At 44.1% G+C, this 19,197-nt stretch overlaps 1 protein-coding gene across 2 annotated transcripts in view; it reads left to right on the forward strand.

Moving 5' to 3' along the window:
• Positions 1-19,197, forward strand: part of LOC139445080 (rabenosyn-5-like) — a 30,195-nt gene that overhangs the window by 4,326 nt on the left and 6,672 nt on the right. The window contains exons 3-9 of one of the 2 annotated variants that reach the window (XM_071226162.1): positions 437-583; positions 3,289-3,432; positions 6,857-6,889; positions 13,809-13,970; positions 16,296-16,498; positions 17,035-17,105; positions 18,300-18,386. In XM_071226162.1, the coding sequence (XP_071082263.1) occupies positions 437-583; positions 3,289-3,432; positions 6,857-6,889; positions 13,809-13,970; positions 16,296-16,498; positions 17,035-17,105; positions 18,300-18,386 (847 nt within the window). The remainder of the gene's footprint in view (positions 1-436; positions 584-3,288; positions 3,433-6,856; positions 6,890-13,808; positions 13,971-16,295; positions 16,499-17,034; positions 17,106-18,299; positions 18,387-19,197) is intronic. The other variant, XM_071226163.1, reaches the window with a different exon arrangement.

A 19,197-nucleotide genomic window follows, 5' to 3' on the forward strand; every position in this document is an offset into this window, starting at 1 on the left:
ACATAAAAAGTAAAATGTCCCATAAGTAATCTGTGTTTGAAATTATGGATGACAATACAGGAGCTCTGATGTTAGTACCCCATTATTTGGAGCTCGTCACGATATGGCTGAAATATTGCCGATGTGACGTTAAACTTTAACTCACTCACTTTATTTGGAGCAGTGATAATAGATACTGTGTTTGATTGATGAGTGTCATTTTTGTTAACAACTATTTTATCTGTATTTTTCTTAAGACCTTACTTTTAAAAGTTTTTTTCTTCTTCAGAAATTTACGTCAGGTAGACCCAAGCATCATTTCTCTATGTATCTTTATTTCCCCCACTTGCTTGACTTGACAAGAAACTAAACTGGTTCAGGCTGTAGAAAGTAAAACACTACATCTGTTGTTAGGCAAAGTAATGACTAAATTTGTGTGTCTATTTCTCTGTTGAAGGATTCTTTGACAAGGCTAAGAAAAAGATTCTAGGAGAAAAGGAACATGGTTATTCCAGCACGGGTGACAGTCAAAGTGGGGGCAACTCTTATTTTTCTCTCTACCCAGCTGGGTCAGATGTTTCATGGTGGGAGCCCCAGGACCCAGGTCAGTCAAGTTGTCAACAGATGACCTGCATTTGCAGGACCAGTTCAAAAGCAAAATATGGTATAAAAAGTGACATTTTTGTCTCACCAATGTGGCCTCATACAGCACGCCAAACTGGGCTTGACATAGCATGTGAGGCATAGGTACTGTCATTATATCCTGTTATATCATATAGGCCTGATATGTCATGGGATCGCTAGATAGGCCTGATATGTCATGGGATTGCTAGATATGCCTGATATGTCATGGGTTAGCTAGATAGGCATTATATGTCATGGGATCGCTAGACAGCCGCGATATGTAATGGGATTGCTAGAAATGCGCGATATGTCATGGGATCCCAAGATACGCATGATATGTCATGGGATCCCAAAATCTGCATGATATGTCATGGGATCCTACATAGGCATCATATGTCATGGGATTGCTAGATAGGCCTGATATGTCATGGGATCCCTAGATAGGTGTGATATGTCATGAGATCCCTAGATAGACATGATATGTCATGGGATCCCTAGATAGGTGTGATATGTCATGAGATCCCTAGATCGGCATGATATGTCATGGGATCCCTAGATAGGCATGCTATGTCATGGGATCCCTAGATAGGCATGATATGTCATGGGATCCCTAGATAGGCATGATAAGTCATGGGATCAATAGATAGGCATGATATGTCATGGATCCCTGTATAGGCAATATGTGTCATGGGATCCCTGTATAGGCAATATGTGTCATGGGATCCCTAGAAAGGCATGATATGTCATGGATCCCTGTATAGGCAATATGTGTCATGGGATCCCTAGATAGGCATGTCATGTCATGGGATCCCTAGATAGGCATGATATGTCATGGGATCCCTAGATAGGCATGATAAGTCATGGATCCCTGTATAGGCAATATGTGTCATGGGATCCCTAGATAGGCATGATATGTCATGGGATCCCTAGATCGGCATGCTATGTCATGGGATCCCTAGATAGGTGTGATATGTCATGAGATCCCTAGATCGGCATGATATGTCATGGGATCCCTAGATAGGCATGCTATGTCATGGGATCCCTAGATAGGCATGATATGTCATGGGATCCCTAGATAGGCATGATAAGTCATGGGATCAATAGATAGGCATGATATGTCATGGGATCCCTAGATAGGCATGATATGTCATGGGATCCCTGTATAGGCAATATGTGTCATGGGATCCCTAGATAGGCATGCTATGTCATGGGATCCCTAGATAGGCTTGATATGTCATGGATCCCTGTATAGGCAATATGTGTCATGGGATCCCTAGATAGGCATGTCATGTCATGGGATCCCTAGATAGGCATGATATGTCATGGGATCCCTAGATAGGCATGATAAGTCATGGATCCCTGTATAGGCAATATGTGTCATGGGATCCCTAGATAGGCATGATATGTCATGGGATCCCTAGATCGGCATGCTATGCAATGGGATCCCTAGATAGGTGTGATATGTCATGAGATCCCTAGGTAGGCATGATATGTCATGATAACCCTAGATAGACCTGATATGTCATGGGATCCCTAGATCGGCATGATATGTCATGGGATCCCTAGATAGGCATGATATGTCATGGGATCAATAGATAGGCATGATATGTCATGGGATCCCTAGATAGGCATGATATGTCATGGATCCCTGTATAGGCAATATGTGTCATGGGATCCCTAGATAGGCATGCTATGTCATGGGATCCCTAGATCGGCATGATATGTCATGGATCCCTGTATAGGCAATATGTGTCATGGGATCCCTAGATAGGCATGTCATGTCATGGGATCCCTAGATAGGCATGATATGTCATGGGATCCCTAGATAGGCATGATAAGTCATGGATCCCTGTATAGGCAATATGTGTCATGGGATCCCTAGATAGGCATGATATGTCATGGGATCCCTAGATCGGCATGCTATGCAATGGGATCCCTAGATAGGTGTGATATGTCATGAGATCCCTAGGTAGGCATGATATGTCATGATAACCCTAGATAGACCTGATATGTCATGGGATCCCTAGATCGGCATGATATGTCATGGGATCCCTAGATAGGCATGATATGTCATGGGATCAATAGATAGGCATGATATGTCATGGGATCCCTAGATAGGCATGATATGTCATGGATCCCTGTATAGGCAATATGTGTCATGGGATCCCTAGATAGGCATGATATGTCATGGGATCCCTAGATCGGCATGCTATGTCATGGGATCCCTAGATAGGCATGATAAGTCATGGGATCCCTAGATGGGTATGATATGTCATGGGATCCCTGTATAGGCAATATGTGTCATGGGATTCCCCTGAGAAGCATGTCATGTCATGGTACCACTAGATATGATGTGGTATGCTCCAGATTGGCCTGCCAGGTAATTATGTGAAGTGTCACAGGACCAAGTGATGCTGTTTGTTTTCATTTAATATCTAATATTCCTTTCTAGGGATGTGGTTTCAGTTTCTTTGTTTACAGTTGGCTCAACATGCTATGTCTCAATGTGTTGCTTGGAACAGTTTACGTGTGAAGACTTAAAACCCAATGTTAAACACATTTATGTGCCATTTGAGTGCATTTTCCAAACAGATTTTGATGGAAAACAGGAATCTTTTAATTCAGTTTCAACTGATTATTTTCGTTTGTCATCTAAATATTGTTAGCTAAACATTACTGATTCAGGGGCTACCCGTAGCCACACTGACGCCTTCAAAGGAGTTCGTGATGCTCGTGTCGACCATTTCGTCGTAGAAACCAACAAGCTGCTAATCCGATTGGACAAACTCATTGGACCAGATTCACCACTGGAGCCAAATAAACGAAAAGGTATTCCAGAAACTGAGAGATTGTCATACACATCAAAATGTGCTCTCTTTGACATGCTGTTTGATCAGGATGAAGTGATTCTCACAAAAAAGCTGCCCACGAAACATATTTTCACCTCCCTCCAGGATCGACCTACGAGGTGGTGTCACATTATCTTCCACTATCTCAGCAGCCACCTTGAAGCAGGTTCCTATTAATTCACTCTGAAACTTCAGTTGAAATCTTTGAATTGTTTATTTATATATTGTGTTTTTAGTGAAAGTTTATTATTTGCATCGACTTGATAGTTTCCCATGTTTATCAGAAGACACAAAAGGTCCTTTGAAATTATTCCTAGTTTTCATGTGTGTAACCATGTTATGACTTTTTATCTATGATCAGGGGGTGGTCGGGTAGCCTAGTGGTTAAAGCGTTTGCTCGTCACGCCGAAGACCTGGGTTCGATTCCCGACATGGGTACAATGTGTGAAGCCAATTTCTGGTGTCCCCAGCCGTGATATTGCTGGAATATTGCTAAAAGCGGCGTAAAACCAAAACTCACTCACTATTTCTGATCAGTCTGTTCAGTGAGGTAGCCTAGTGGTTAAAGTGTCACTCATCACACCAAAGATCTTGGTTCAGTTCCCCACATAGGTACAATGTGTCAAGCCCATTTCTGCTGTGTGGAATTTGTCTCTCATTTGCTGGAATAATGCTAAGAGCCACATAAACTTATACACTCTCATGACAGTGATTTTGACATAAAAGGCTGTACATAGGTAAATGACTTGAACCCAAGAAATGTAATAAGTCAATGGCAAAAGTCAATAAGTCAAATAAACAAAAATAGCGGATGCAGTAAAATTTCAAAGTTAAATCAGTATTTGTTTAAAATCTGGCATAACTTTGTCACACCTGGCTACCTGATGAGTCTGGGAGCAATACTGCCATAAACGTCACAAGGACAACTGTCACAAGGATGCAATGTCTGACTCTTTCCCCATGTTAAACTCTCCTTTTGTTGAAAAAACAAGACATTATTGCTAATGTAACACATTAATAGAGCATATATCCATCCCCATGTTACTGTTTTTTGGATGCTTAAGAAACATTCGTAGTTTTCGCACTAGTCACATGAACAAGTGTTAAACATCTCACTCTCTTATGAAAGACAACTTTGTCTTAAAAACAAGCCATCATCCGAGTATTTCAATTTTTGCACTTGTTAAAGTGCAAGTAATTGTGTTAGAAAATGTGTGATGTCCAAAAACATATGATCCAACGATAATATTATCATCACATTAAAATCGAAAACGTAAGTAGGAGTAACCTTTACTATTTACTGTTTTATCATGAAAATTGTGAAACATGTGCTTTCTATCGGTCAGTAGATAGACAACTTAAACAAACCATCTATCAAATTGAAATTTTATCGGTCTGTGACTAGCCTTGCCAAACTCGGCTGGAATTATGGAGTTATATTTTGGCTGGACTAACGAGTCAATGTATAGTCCAATCAAAATCACGTAACATAATCAACACCTGATTTGTAAACTGCTGTTCAGATTTTGGTTAATTGCAGGATTTGCAAAGCATTAGTACCGCCAACTTGGCATCAACAGATGTTTTCCAAATCTTTTCATGTTTTTAATCAAGGTACTCGAAATACAACCCTTTTTATTACAAAATAGTATTTGATTATCGGTCAGATCGTCCTGACTTGTCGCAACCATTTTGTTTGAAGCATATGTAAATGGAGGGACATAGAACAGACATAACTTGTAACCACTGGTCGCGCTACGATAAAGGCCAGAAATTCCAGCCTAGTTTGGCAAGGGTGGAACTTGGACTTTTACAGTCAGTTAACTCCCTTGCCTCGGGAAGATGGGTATTCTGAGTATTTAACTTTTTCTAGGGGCGGTCGGGGAGCCTAGTGGTTAAAGCGTTCGCCCGTCACGCCGAAGACCCGGGTTCGATTCCCGACATGGGTACAATGTGTGAAGCCCATTTCTGGTGTCCCCCGCCGTGATATTGCTGGAATACTTGATTATATCCATCCCCATACTAAAAGCTTGATTTTTTTAAAGTTTCATGTGAACAAAAAAGTGGGTTAGTGTGAGTTTAATTATATTAACTTCCACGACAAATTCACACTTTACTGTAGAAGCGTGTTGGTAAATCACTTTCCGTCTTCACAGTTTTCATAAAAGTGACTATAATAGTTAAAACCACACAAGGATAAACATTCATCTACGAGGCTTAGGAAACAGGATAACTTCTAATATGTTAGTGTGCAAATATTTCATGAAAAGGATAATAAGAAGTATTTTTGTGTCTCCCTCAATGTCTTATGTGCAGGTATCTTCTCTCAATGAAGTCCCACGTGGGTCCCATGTCTTAACAATGCAGTGATGTCATAGTTTCGAGAATTTTGTGGTACTGCTCTCTTTCACCTTGCTGTAAGCAGTACGCGATCTGTCCTAAAATGTGAATTAGTTAACTTTCTGTTTGGTATATCATGCAGTATATTTAATTATTCGAGTTTAGCCTATGAATTACATCTTCCAGAGGCAAGTGATATAACTGACTATAAAAGTCCAGTTTCCACCCTTGCCGAACTAGGCTGGTATTATTGAGTTACATTTTGGCTGGACTAACGAGTCTATGCATAGACCAAAAATCGCTCAACAAAATTGAAATCTGGTTCGTAAACTATCATGCAGATTTTGGATCGAATGCAGGATTTGCAAAGCATGTGCACCGCTAGCTCGATTCATAGCTATTTACATATTTTTAATCAAAGTGCTCACATGATCTGATGCACTTCGTAATGTAAGATTCGTTTTATCACAATAAAGATCATGACTATAAATCAGATCGTCACCATTTTGTTTGAAGCAAATGCAAGTGATATGAGAGGTGGAATCTGATTGGTCCATAGGAGAGGCATAGAAGGGATATAAGTCGTAAAAGCCACTGGTGGCGCTACTATCAAGCTAAGGAATTCCAGCCAAGTCTCAGCAAGGGTGGAAACTTGACTTTTAAAGTCAGTTACCCGTAACTCCCTTGCCTTGGGAAGATGATGAATTACGGCTTTAATGCCTTATTTTGGCGATAAACTGACATAAAATATTGTCGTAAATGGTTTCCTGTTGTGCAGTGAAACAAAATCAAACCAGCAGACGTCCTTATGTTGAAACGAATAATCTTTCCTGGGTTTATGAAGTCAACTGTTTGTGGTATAATTTTGTTCAAAGAAGAAATGACTGCATTATTAATATAGTATTTTATTTTAGTAATATGTTTCTTTTAAATGACCCTGACTATCTACACACACTAGTATAGTAAATCAGAAGATGGAAAATACTCCTGGAAACAGCATGCAAGGAGAGGACAGTTTATGTGTGTTGCAAATTCGTGGGTTTATATTTTCTTCCTTTCTTTAGTCTTAGGATGGACAGATAGGCACAAACGAAGAGGTATGTTGTATGTTATGCATGGCTGTGCACAGTTTGATTGAGTTTAGTTTTATGTACTACGGTTACCGTTGTTGAAATGCGGGTTAAGAGATGTTTACCTTACAAAATTATGCATTTCTATGTTTGTTGTCTAAACTGGAAACTCGTTTCAGTAATCAATTATGCATGTTGTATATGTGACCTAATTTTAGGGTGAGACCCCATTAGGATTTGGGGTCAAAATAGGATCCCAGTTAGTCTCCCTGACAGCCCCCAGAGCATGTGTTAAATAAAACACCAACACCAACACCACCAACACCACCAACACCACCCACAACACCAACACCACCAACACCACCTACACCACCAACACCACCAACACCACCACCACCAACACCACCAACACCAACACCACCACCAACACTACCACCAACACCACCAATACCAACACCACCAACACCAACACCACCAACACCACCAACACCACCAACACCAACACCACCAACACCACCAATACCACCACCACCAACACCACCAACACCAACACCAACACCACCAACACCACCAACACCAATACCACCAACACCACCAACACCAACACCACCAACACCACCAACACCAACACCAACACCACCAACACCACCAACACCAACACCACCAACACCACCAACACCAACACCACCAATACCAACACCACCAACACCAACACCATCACCATCACCACCACCTACACCACCAACACCAACACCAACACCACCAACACCAACACCACCAACACCACCTACACCACCAACACCAACACCACCAACACCAACACCACCAACACCAACACCAACACCACCAACACCACCTACACCACCAACACCAACAACACCAACACCACCACCAACACCACCAACACCAACACCACCTACACCACCAACACCACCAACACCCACACCACCAACACCAACACCACCACCAACACTAAACTCCAACACCACCAACACAAACACCAACACCAACACCACCACCACCACCACCAACACCACCAACACCAACACAACCAACACCACCACCACCAACACCCAACACCAACACCACCAACACCAACACAACCAACACCACCAACACCACCTACACCCAAACCACCCACACCAACACCACCACCAACATCAACACCAACACCACCACCAACACCACCAACACCACCCACACCACCAACACCTACACCAACACCACCCACACCAACACCACCAACACCAACACCACCAACACCAACACCACCCACACCAACACCACCCACACCACCTACACCACCAACACCACCCACACCAACACCAACACCACCCACACCAACACCACCCACACCAACACCAACACAAACCCTCACCACCAACACCACCAACACCACCTACACCACCAACACCACCAACACCACCAACACCACCTACACCACCAACACCAACACTACCACCAACACCACCAACACCTACACCAACACCACCAACACCACCCACACCACCAACACCAACACCACCAACACCACCTACACCACCAACACCAACACCACCAACACCACCAACACCACCTACACCACCAACACCAACACCAACACCACCTACACCAACACCAACACCACCTACACCAACACCAACACCACCACCAACACCACCACCCACACCACCAACACCACCTACACCAACACCAACACCCACACCACCAACACCATCACCACCACCACCAACAACACCAACACCATCACCACCAACACCAATACCACCAACACCAACACCACCAACACCCACACCACCAACACCACCAACACCACCTACACCAACACCACCACCCACACCACCACCCACACCACCTACACCACCAACACCAACACTACCACCAACACCACCTACACCAACACCAACACCAACACCACCACCACCAACACTACCAACACCACCACCCACACCACCACCAACACCACCAACACCAACACTACCACCAACACCACCTACACCAACACCAACACCAACACCACCACCCACACCACCACCTACACCACCAACACCAACACTACCACCAACACCACCAACACCTACACCAACACCACCAACACCACCAACACCACCAACACCAACACCACCAACACCACCTACACCACCAACACCAACACCACCTACACCACCAACACCAACACCAACACCACCTACACCAACACCAACACCACCTACACCAACACCAACACCACCACCAACACCACCACCCACACCACCAACACCACCTACACCAACACCAACACCCACACCACCAACACCATCACCACCACCACCAACAACACCAACACCATCACCACCAACACCATCACCACCAACACCAACACCACCAACACCACCTACACCAAAACCACCCACACCAACACCAACACCAACACCACCACCCACACCACCAACACCACCTACACCAAAACCACCCACACCAACACCAACACCAACACCACCACCCACACCACCAACACCACCTACACCAACACCAACACCACCTACACCAACACCAACACCAACACCAACACCAACACCACCAACACCACCACCAACACCACCTACACCAACACCAACACCAACACCACCAACACCACCACCACCACCAACACCACCAATACCAACACCCACACCACCTACACCACCCACACCACCAACACCAACACCACCACCAACACCTACACCAACACCACCACCAACACCACCAACACCACCACCACCACCACCACCCACACCACCACCCACACCACCCACACCACCAACACCTACACCAACACCTACACCTACACCAACACCACCACCACCACCCACACCACCCACACCACCAACACCAACACCAACACCACCACCAACACCACCACCACCACCACCAACACCACCACCCACACCACCACCTACACCACCAACACCACCTACACCAAAACCACCAACACCACCAGCACCACCCACACCACCAACACCAACACCACCACCAACACCTACACCAACACCACCACCACCACCACCAACACCACCCACACCACCACCTACACCACCAACACCACCTACACCAACACCACCAGCACCACCCACACCACCAACACCACCAACACCAACACCACCAACACCACCACCCACACCACCACCTACACCACCTACACCAACAGCACCACCCACACCACCAACACCACCACCAACACCACCACCACCAACAGCACCACCCACACCACCACCCACACCACCACCTACACCACCAACACCACCTACACCAAAACCACCAACACCACCAGCACCACCCACACCACCAACACCAACACCACCACCCACACCACCACCCACACCACCACCTACACCACCCAACACCACCAGCACCACCAACACCACCAACACCAACACCACCACCCACACCACCACCCACACCACCACCTACACCACCACCTACACCACCAACACCACCTACACCAAAACCACCAACACCACCAGCACCACCCACACCACCAACACCAACACCACCACCACCTACACCAACACCAACACCACCACCAACACCACCACCCACACCACCAACACCACCTACACCAACACCAACACCCACACCACCAACACCATCACCACCACCACCAACAACACCAACACCATCACCACCAACACCATCACCACCAACACCAACACCACCAACACCACCTACACCAAAACCACCCACACCAACACCAACACCAACACCACCACCCACACCACCAACACCACCTACACCAAAACCACCCACACCAACACCAACACCAACACCACCACCCACACCACCAACACCACCTACACCAACACCAACACCACCTACACCAAAACCACCAACACCACCAGCACCACCCACACCACCAACACCACCAACACCAACACCACCACCAACACCTACACCAACACCACCACCACAACCACCAACACCACCCACACCACCAACACCAACACCACCACCAACACCTACACCACCAACACCACCAACACCAACACCACCAGCACCACCCACACCACCAACACCACCAACACCAACACCACCAACACCACCACCCACACCACCACCTACACCACCTACACCAACAGCACCACCCACACCACCAACACCACCACCAACACCACCACCACCAACAGCACCACCCACACCACCACCTACACCACCAACACCACCTACACCAAAACCACCAACACCACCAGCACCACCCACACCACCAACACCAACACCACCACCCACACCACCACCCACACCACCACCTACACCACCAACACCACCAGCACCACCAACACCACCAACACCAACACCACCACCCACACCACCACCCACACCACCACCTACACCACCACCTACACCACCAACACCACCTACACCAAAACCACCAACACCACCAGCACCACCCACACCACCAACACCAACACCACCACCCACACCACCACCCACACCACCACCTACACCACCACCTACACCACCAACACCAAAACCACAAACACCAACACCACCAACACCACCACCAACACCACCACCAAAACCACCCACACCAACAACACCACCCACACCAACACCACCACCACCAACACCACCCACACCACCCACACCAACACCACCAACACAAACACGCACCCCCACCCCTGGAATATTGCCGAGTGCGTCATTGAACATCAAACAATCAAACAAATTTTGGACTGTATGTTAGTGTAGGTCCCTGTGTTTTATGCTTGTTGTAAGAATGGACTGAAGTGAAGATGGCATGGTCCCTTTCTGTGACCTTGTTGTTTGTTTGTCGTTGACCCCCAACTGACCCCCAACAGTGTGGATCATTGCCGAAGCTATGATTGTACCAACCACTGGTTAGCTGGACCTGGACCATTATTAACGTGCATCCTCAATCATCCAGTGTATATCTCCATTCTGCTGTGATCAACAGCCTGGACCCATTTACCATAGTTACATCACTAGCGCCATCTCTATTATCACTAACCTAGCACAGAATATGCCCTGGCTCCATAGCCAGTCCTATCGCCTCTTAAGAATGTTCAGAGTTCGCTATGGATCTACATGTATGTTCGAAATCTCAACCTCATACTAGCAAGCACATGATGTATTTAAGCTAATCACTGGACTGTTATAAATGATTTCTTATCTTTTATGCTTTCTTGAGTACTTTGACAGTGGTGCCGAAGACTGCTCATTCACTCGCTCGCTCACACCCACCCGAGCGTGCCCGCTCGCTCGCTCACTCACTATCGGTCCAAGCTATACATCATATAACAGAATGGAGATATGATACTCTGGATAATTTAGAATTTAACCCTGGTGATTTGCTTGGTTAATGCCAACAACATTCACTTGCTGACTCTGTTTGAGGCATGACAGCACGTTGTTACTAACTCTGTTGTATGGAAGACATTACCCTGGTGATTTGCTTGGTTAATGCCAACAACATTCACTTGCTGACTCTGTTTGAGGCATGACAGCACGTTGTTACTAACTCTGTTGTATGGAAGACATTTTGACAGGGTGAAGGACATTAATCTGTTTGCCGCTGATGATGGCTGTATCTGATGGTTCAGTGAGGGAGATCAGATTTTGTCATCAATGATGGGATGGTTTAGTATCAAACCATCACCTAAGAACAAAGTTAGGTATTTAGAGAATAAATTCTGAAGCAGTGTCTTCTTGTTATTAGTGGTACTTGTGCCGATCTATTTATTTTGGGGGGCACGGGTGGCCAGTCATCTAAGGCGCCGCGATTCGCTGTGCAGAGTTGCGTCCCTTGGGCACGCCAGAAACCTATGATTGTGGGTCCGAATCCCGGTTTGCCCCAATTATGTTTCTAGGTTTGTCAGCACCATACCCGTGCTCGTGGGTTTCACCGAAGTGGTAAACGTCTGAGACCTGCATCACCTCGGGTTTCCTCCCACATTAAGCTGACATGCCGTTATATAACTGGAATAATGTTACAAGCGGCGTTAAACCCAACTCACTCACTCAGTCACTCACTCACTATTTATTTTGTCATATCAATCCTTCTTTGTATCATTACCAGGTTTTTGTTGATTGAAAAATACAAGAGTGAGTGAGTCTTGTTTTACGCTGCTTTTAGCAATATTCCAGCAATATCACGGGGGGGGGGGGGGGAAACACCATAAATGGGCTTCACACAATGTACACATTTCAAGAATTGAACCCAGGTCATCTTCGGCGTGACGAGCGAACGCTTTAACCACTAGGCTAACCAACTACCTTGAATAATACAAGAGTAGAATAGGTTATGTCCAATATTAAAGTTGCTTGTTTTGGTTTTCTGACATGACCAAATTCATATGTATGTTTCAAAATTAGTGAAAAAGGTGGATTTTTCGAACTTTAAGAGACATATGAGCAAGTCAGTGATCCAAGATCTACATCTTCTACCAAAATCAGCTTGGGTCAATGACTTGCTCATGTTAAAAATTCATTATTGGAAAAACAATGCTTTCCTGAGGACCTAAAAAATCGGCCTTTTAGACAGATTTTAGTATTACCTATGCATTTGGTGTTGTTATAAATGCCAAATGTGAAACAGTTGAAAAGCACAAAGCCAAATTTTCGGTCATACAAACATTTTTGATATATTTCATTTGGATTTGGGTCGGTGGGGTAGCCTAGTGGTTAAAGCGTTCGCTCGTCAGGCAGAAGACCCGGTTCAATTCCCAACATGGGTAAAATGTATGAAGTCCATTTCTGGTGTCCCCCGCCGTAATATTGATGAAATATTGCTAAAAGTGGCGCAAAACAAAACTCACTCACTCACTCATTTAGATTTGTTATGGTTTACCTCATTTCTTAAATTTTGCAAATCTTAAAAGGGCCTGTATCATATCTTTGTAATATATTTTAACATGTGAAAGAAGTTACTTTATTTCAGCATGTAGAATGTGACAACTCATTTCTATTGCAGCTTTCGAGAAGTCCGTGGTACCTTGGATCCCGGATAGTGAGGTTCCAGCCTGCCTCTGCTGTGAGAGGTCCTTCTCCCTGCGGCGCCGGCGCCATCACTGCCGCATCTGTGGAGGGATCATGTGTGAACAGTGCTCTCAGTTCCTCACGTTCTCATATGCTCGTAGGTATTTGAGTCCTTTAATGCTACCATCACATCCCGTTCTACCCCGTTGTAAACAAAATACTTGAACGGGCTATGATCACAGTAGAACGCGTAGTTTGGCATAAAATACGATGCTAGTTCGTTCATAAGCAGTCCTCAATACGTCTGTCTCGTTCTTAGCCAGTCTGCAGTCCGTTTGTATCCAGTTCAGATCGTGTAAAAGTGCCTGTTCACCTCATCCCGACAACGTTTCGAAGCAGTTCGAGCAAGTCTGTAGCTGTTCTCAACCCGTTCTTAACCAGTTCAACCTCGTTCTACCTCGTTCTCAATACGTCCAAGCCAGTTCTAAATAATTCTTAACCCGACCAACTCGTTCGCAGTATATCTCCATCTCGTCCCAAGACCGGACTCCTATGAATAACAAGCTCATTGTAGCATTCAAGTTCAGGGCTCCGAGCTGTACACATCATGCCTCCAAAGAGAAGTCGACCCGGTCGGTGTGCACACGTACTGAAATTTATGTCCGACTGCACCACGTCGTAACATGTCCTTAGTAGGTTCGAAATACGGCAATTCCGTTCGTAAAACGTCTTTCTCGTTTTAAGTACGTTGTTAATCCGACTAATTGCAGAACGGGATGGACGGGATAAAATTTTGAGCAGACTCAAAGTTCTAGAGCAACCTCCCCGCCCGAGCCCATCCATGGAGTTCATGAAAAGACTGTCAATAGTTGCTACTACAACCCACTTCGTTCATACACAGTGGGAACCCGATCGACACTTTCACGAACGTATTGAGAACTAGTTTGGTGTGATGGGGGTATTAGATTCCCTCATTCATTACACAAAGTAATGGATGGTGAATAACACTTGGAAACAGTTGTATAAGTCATACTACTGGTAATCAAGGATATGTTGAACCGACTCACAAAATGAGTTTAGACAAGTACCCCCGGTAGGTGGTGTGCAGAATTTGGGCAAGCACATTTGGTCTGTTACTAGTAGAGAGGGTGTACGCATATTGTGCACGTGCACGTCATTATGATGAAATTGACTACGCTCCCATGGACACATTGGTAGCTTATAAGACTACTAAGAGGTCGGCGTGACAAGTCAATACCAGGATTCTTTAAAAGTCATTTGATAGGGTTAAAAACAAACATTTCAACGCTAGGTAAGCATGGCCTAATCATAGATTCTCAGGCTCAAGAATTGGCCAATAATGTCATAAATTACACGGAGAAAGAATCTATAAATAAATCTCAGCATTGTCTAAAGCTAGCATTTTGAAGCATCAGCAACATCTGCTAGTGTTAGAAACTGGCACTAGTCCTGTAGTCCTTGCCAAACTGCCCTATAGTAAAGTTATCATAAGGACTAGTAGAAATTTGCCATTTTTTAGGGTTTTGCTATATGTTATCATAATAAGGACTAGAGGACAAAATAGGTTAGTTTCTAGCACTGGGAAAGGGGTCTAATGATTTAGTTATTTTAGTTATGACAAGTGCTGTCTAAATTCTGTAAGATGTGAATCCGAAATGCCTGCACTGAAAACATTCCAGGTTAGAATGCTTGTCGGAAGCGCTAACTAAAATGTACATTGTCACAATGGGTGTAGATCATTGCTCAAGCTATCAACCCATGACTTTGCCAGGCCCAGACTTGATTATTTACAAGCCACTGCCATCTAAGTAAGGATGATATCGTAGGTATCGGTGAATCGTTACAGCCCTAATGGCTGTCAACGTTTCTCTAGCCCTTGGAAAAAATTAAAAGCCACAAGCTAGCATTGATTTCCACCACTGAAGTAGTGAAGCAGGGATGATACTAGGATTACTCCCTGGGGACAGACAAGGTGGCTCTCTGCTAGACAGATTGCACTCACTGGCTTATCATAGGATGTTCTACCAGTTCAGGCATCACTTTATTGTATTTTTAGCTGAACAATATGCTCAGTTGAAAATTAAGATACATTTGTGCTGTTCAATATTTTTGTTTCATTTGGCACAAGGTTGTGTGGGTTTAAGGGGGAAATGTAAGTGTGAATTCTATTTAAAGTGCATTATTTGTACAGAAAAATAAGATACTGCTGCATTCTCTTTGTAAGGGGTTTGCAGTGGCACGAGATTATTCATTATTATCTAAAACATTAAGATACGTTTCGTTAGGCTTTTAAGTATTAGCTTTTTATTTTTCTTATCCATGGTAGATGGAGCCATTGTCTAGAAATACATTGAAACTACTTTATTTTATGGTCTGAATGTTGATTTTAGCTCCTTTTGGAATCCATGAACCTAAAAGTATGAAATGCCACGTCTTCAGAATGTTGCCGTTACTTTCACAGAGAAGCTGGTGAACCCTGCGTTCAGCTTCCAAGGTCGGGGTTTCCTGCGTCGGACGGGCAGTAACAGCAGCCTCAACTCTCTGATGGGTCCAGAAGGGGAGAGGCACATGCGAGTGTGTGACAGTTGTAGGCGTCTCCTGGAGAGACGAGACCAGATGACGGAACAGCGCAACACTAAGACACCACTTATGCAGCTATATGATGTATGGGTTTCATGAATTACTAGATAGATCCCAGTGTAGGTCCATATCTTCAGCAACCAATGCTTGTCGTAAGAGGTGACGAATGGGATCAGGTGGTCAGGCTTGCTGACTTGGTTGATGCATGCCATCCAATTGCGTAGCTTGATGCTCATGTCAATCACTGGATTGTCTGGTCAAGACTTAATTATATACAGGCTGCGGCCATACAAGTGGAATATTGTTGAGTGCTGTGCTAAACAAGAAACAAACAATACTAGATAGATCTTACAGTGGATACCATCCCAAAGATGTTGAGTGTTAACATTTTGTAACATTTAATCATTTGGTTTTTTTATATTTTACTGTTTTAACGTCACCATTACCTTTTCTACATGCACATAATACAGTTTACATCCAGACACAAATATTTCCGATAGATAATAGATCCCAAGAGTAGGACATTTAAGGGTACCTTGTTATGTTACACATGCATATTTTATTTTAATATTTGTAAAGCAGAAAGGTTTGAAAATGTTATGGAACTTTGTTTTTATCAGAAAATGAAGACATGCATTCAGGAGGCTGAGGAGCTACTGACAAGATACCTCCCAATGGTAGACTCTCTCAGGTAAACACGTGTCTGTTGTCACTACCGGTATCAGGACTAGATATTAACCTAATATTATCCCCCGCCACAAAGTGGAAGGGGAATATGGGAATGGGTGCTGACCATCCTTCCTTCTGTCCGTCCATCACGTTTCGTTTCAAAAACCGCGAGACATATCTTAGATAGGTCTAGTGGTGGACTGGTGGCTTTGGTGGCTTTGGATAGTTTGGGATTTTTTTAATGATTTATTTTTCGGGTTTCAATGGGAATGGCTTTGATTTAGACCGGACATGTCATATTGGCGGGGGTTATGAGTACTTCATGCCTGTTGAAAAATGTCTTCAGCAACCCATGCTTGCCGTAAAAGGCGACTATGCTTGTCGTAAGAGACGACTTACGGGATCGGGTGGTCGGGTTTGCTGACTTGGTTGATGCATGTCATGGATCTCAACTGTGTGGATCAATGCTGATGATATCAATCACTGGATTGTCTGGTCCAGGCTTGATTATTTACAGACCGCCGTCATATAGCTGGAATATTGCTGAGTGCAGGCATTAAACAACAAACAGTTTTGTTTTGTTAAGAAACGTAGCTTCATTTCGGAAGTGACATCACCAGCTCCTTCTATCTTATCACTAACATAACACAGGAGTTCTCTTCCTCATGTGAGTATATATAATTTGATTGGATGGCTATTATTAGCATTGTGACATTCAAAATCAAAGCCTAAAATGAGGCTCTGGTGTGGAATGGGTCCATGTATATTATAATACATCTTCCCGAGGCAAGGGAGTTAACTGACTATAAAAGTCCAGTTTCCACCCTTGCCGAACTAGGCTGGAATTCCTAGGCTCGACCGTAGCGCCACCAGTGTAGTATAATAACATGGAACACTGAATTCGCAATGATGGTTCTGTATGACTGTGTATGAGCCTGTGTATTCCTATTCCAGAAGGGTTGTCTAAATCATAACATTTCACAGTGTAGAGTTGTGCCCCTTAAGCATGCCAGGATCCTATGATCACATGAAAAAAATAATTCCTTCCTTGGTTGTTGTCAGCATTAACCATGCCATAGATTTCAGCGAAGTGGTAAATATACGAGAACTACGTCCATTCAGGCCTTTTCCCCATATTAGCTGACACACCATGATATAACCGAAATACTGTTCAAAGCTGTGTCAAACCCAACTCACTCACTCACTCGTATTACAGCACTGGAGAGACTGTGTACAACTACAGACAAGCTCAAATCCTACGGACGAAGTTGACCCGGCAATATGAAGTTGTGGATCAACTCAGGTAGGGTTCAATATTTGAATGTAGTCCTGACAATTATTCTAATTCTAATAAGAATATGATGGAAATATTGATAAAATCAATAACCCCCAAAATGGGTTTGTTGTGATGTTGTGAGGGTGGGACATATCATTGGTATAACGTTAAAGGTTCATTTTTTCCACGATACATATCACAATATCATTATTTAATGCTTGGTATAGCAGGTGATTTCAAAAAGTGGTTTTTGTCATATGTTTAATATTATACACTTGCCAAATGCCATCAAAATGTTTCCATAATTCCAAAATGCAAGTTCGCGAAGATAGATTAATTCTCAGTTACCTCCCTGTATGCATTGACATCATTTCGTACTCTTCCATCAACAATATCCAGGTCGTACTGCTCCATGTGATGTCCTCAAAGCCCCAGGAAGAGCTAGCAATTTGTTCACTTTGATGTATAACGATATATTGTCATTCTCCTCACTGATCCAGCAAGATATCTATATAATTGGGCTAAACAATAAGTAAAGCACACTGCAAGGTTTGCATTTGGCCAGTCTGCTCTGATTTCAGAATAAGCATGTTTGTTTACAAACAAGAAACGTCCAGTCACGTGATATGAAGATAAGTCTCTGGCAGTGGTGTATGCCAAGTCATCACTGCTCCATACCGTGCATCTGTGCATATTTGTTGAATGAGTAAACATTATGTTTTTCCAGCATCTAGTTTTGTTCCGTTCATGAACTGCAATTCATACATTGATGTTTCAAATTGCTTCTGAATTCATAATTTAGAATTACCGTATTTTCTTGAGTATAGTGCGTACTTTT

Source organism: Haliotis cracherodii, unplaced genomic scaffold, assembly GCF_022045235.1.
Source record: "Haliotis cracherodii isolate W230 unplaced genomic scaffold, xgHalCrac1.p SCAF_6, whole genome shotgun sequence".
NCBI classification, from domain to species: domain Eukaryota; kingdom Metazoa; phylum Mollusca; class Gastropoda; order Lepetellida; family Haliotidae; genus Haliotis; species Haliotis cracherodii.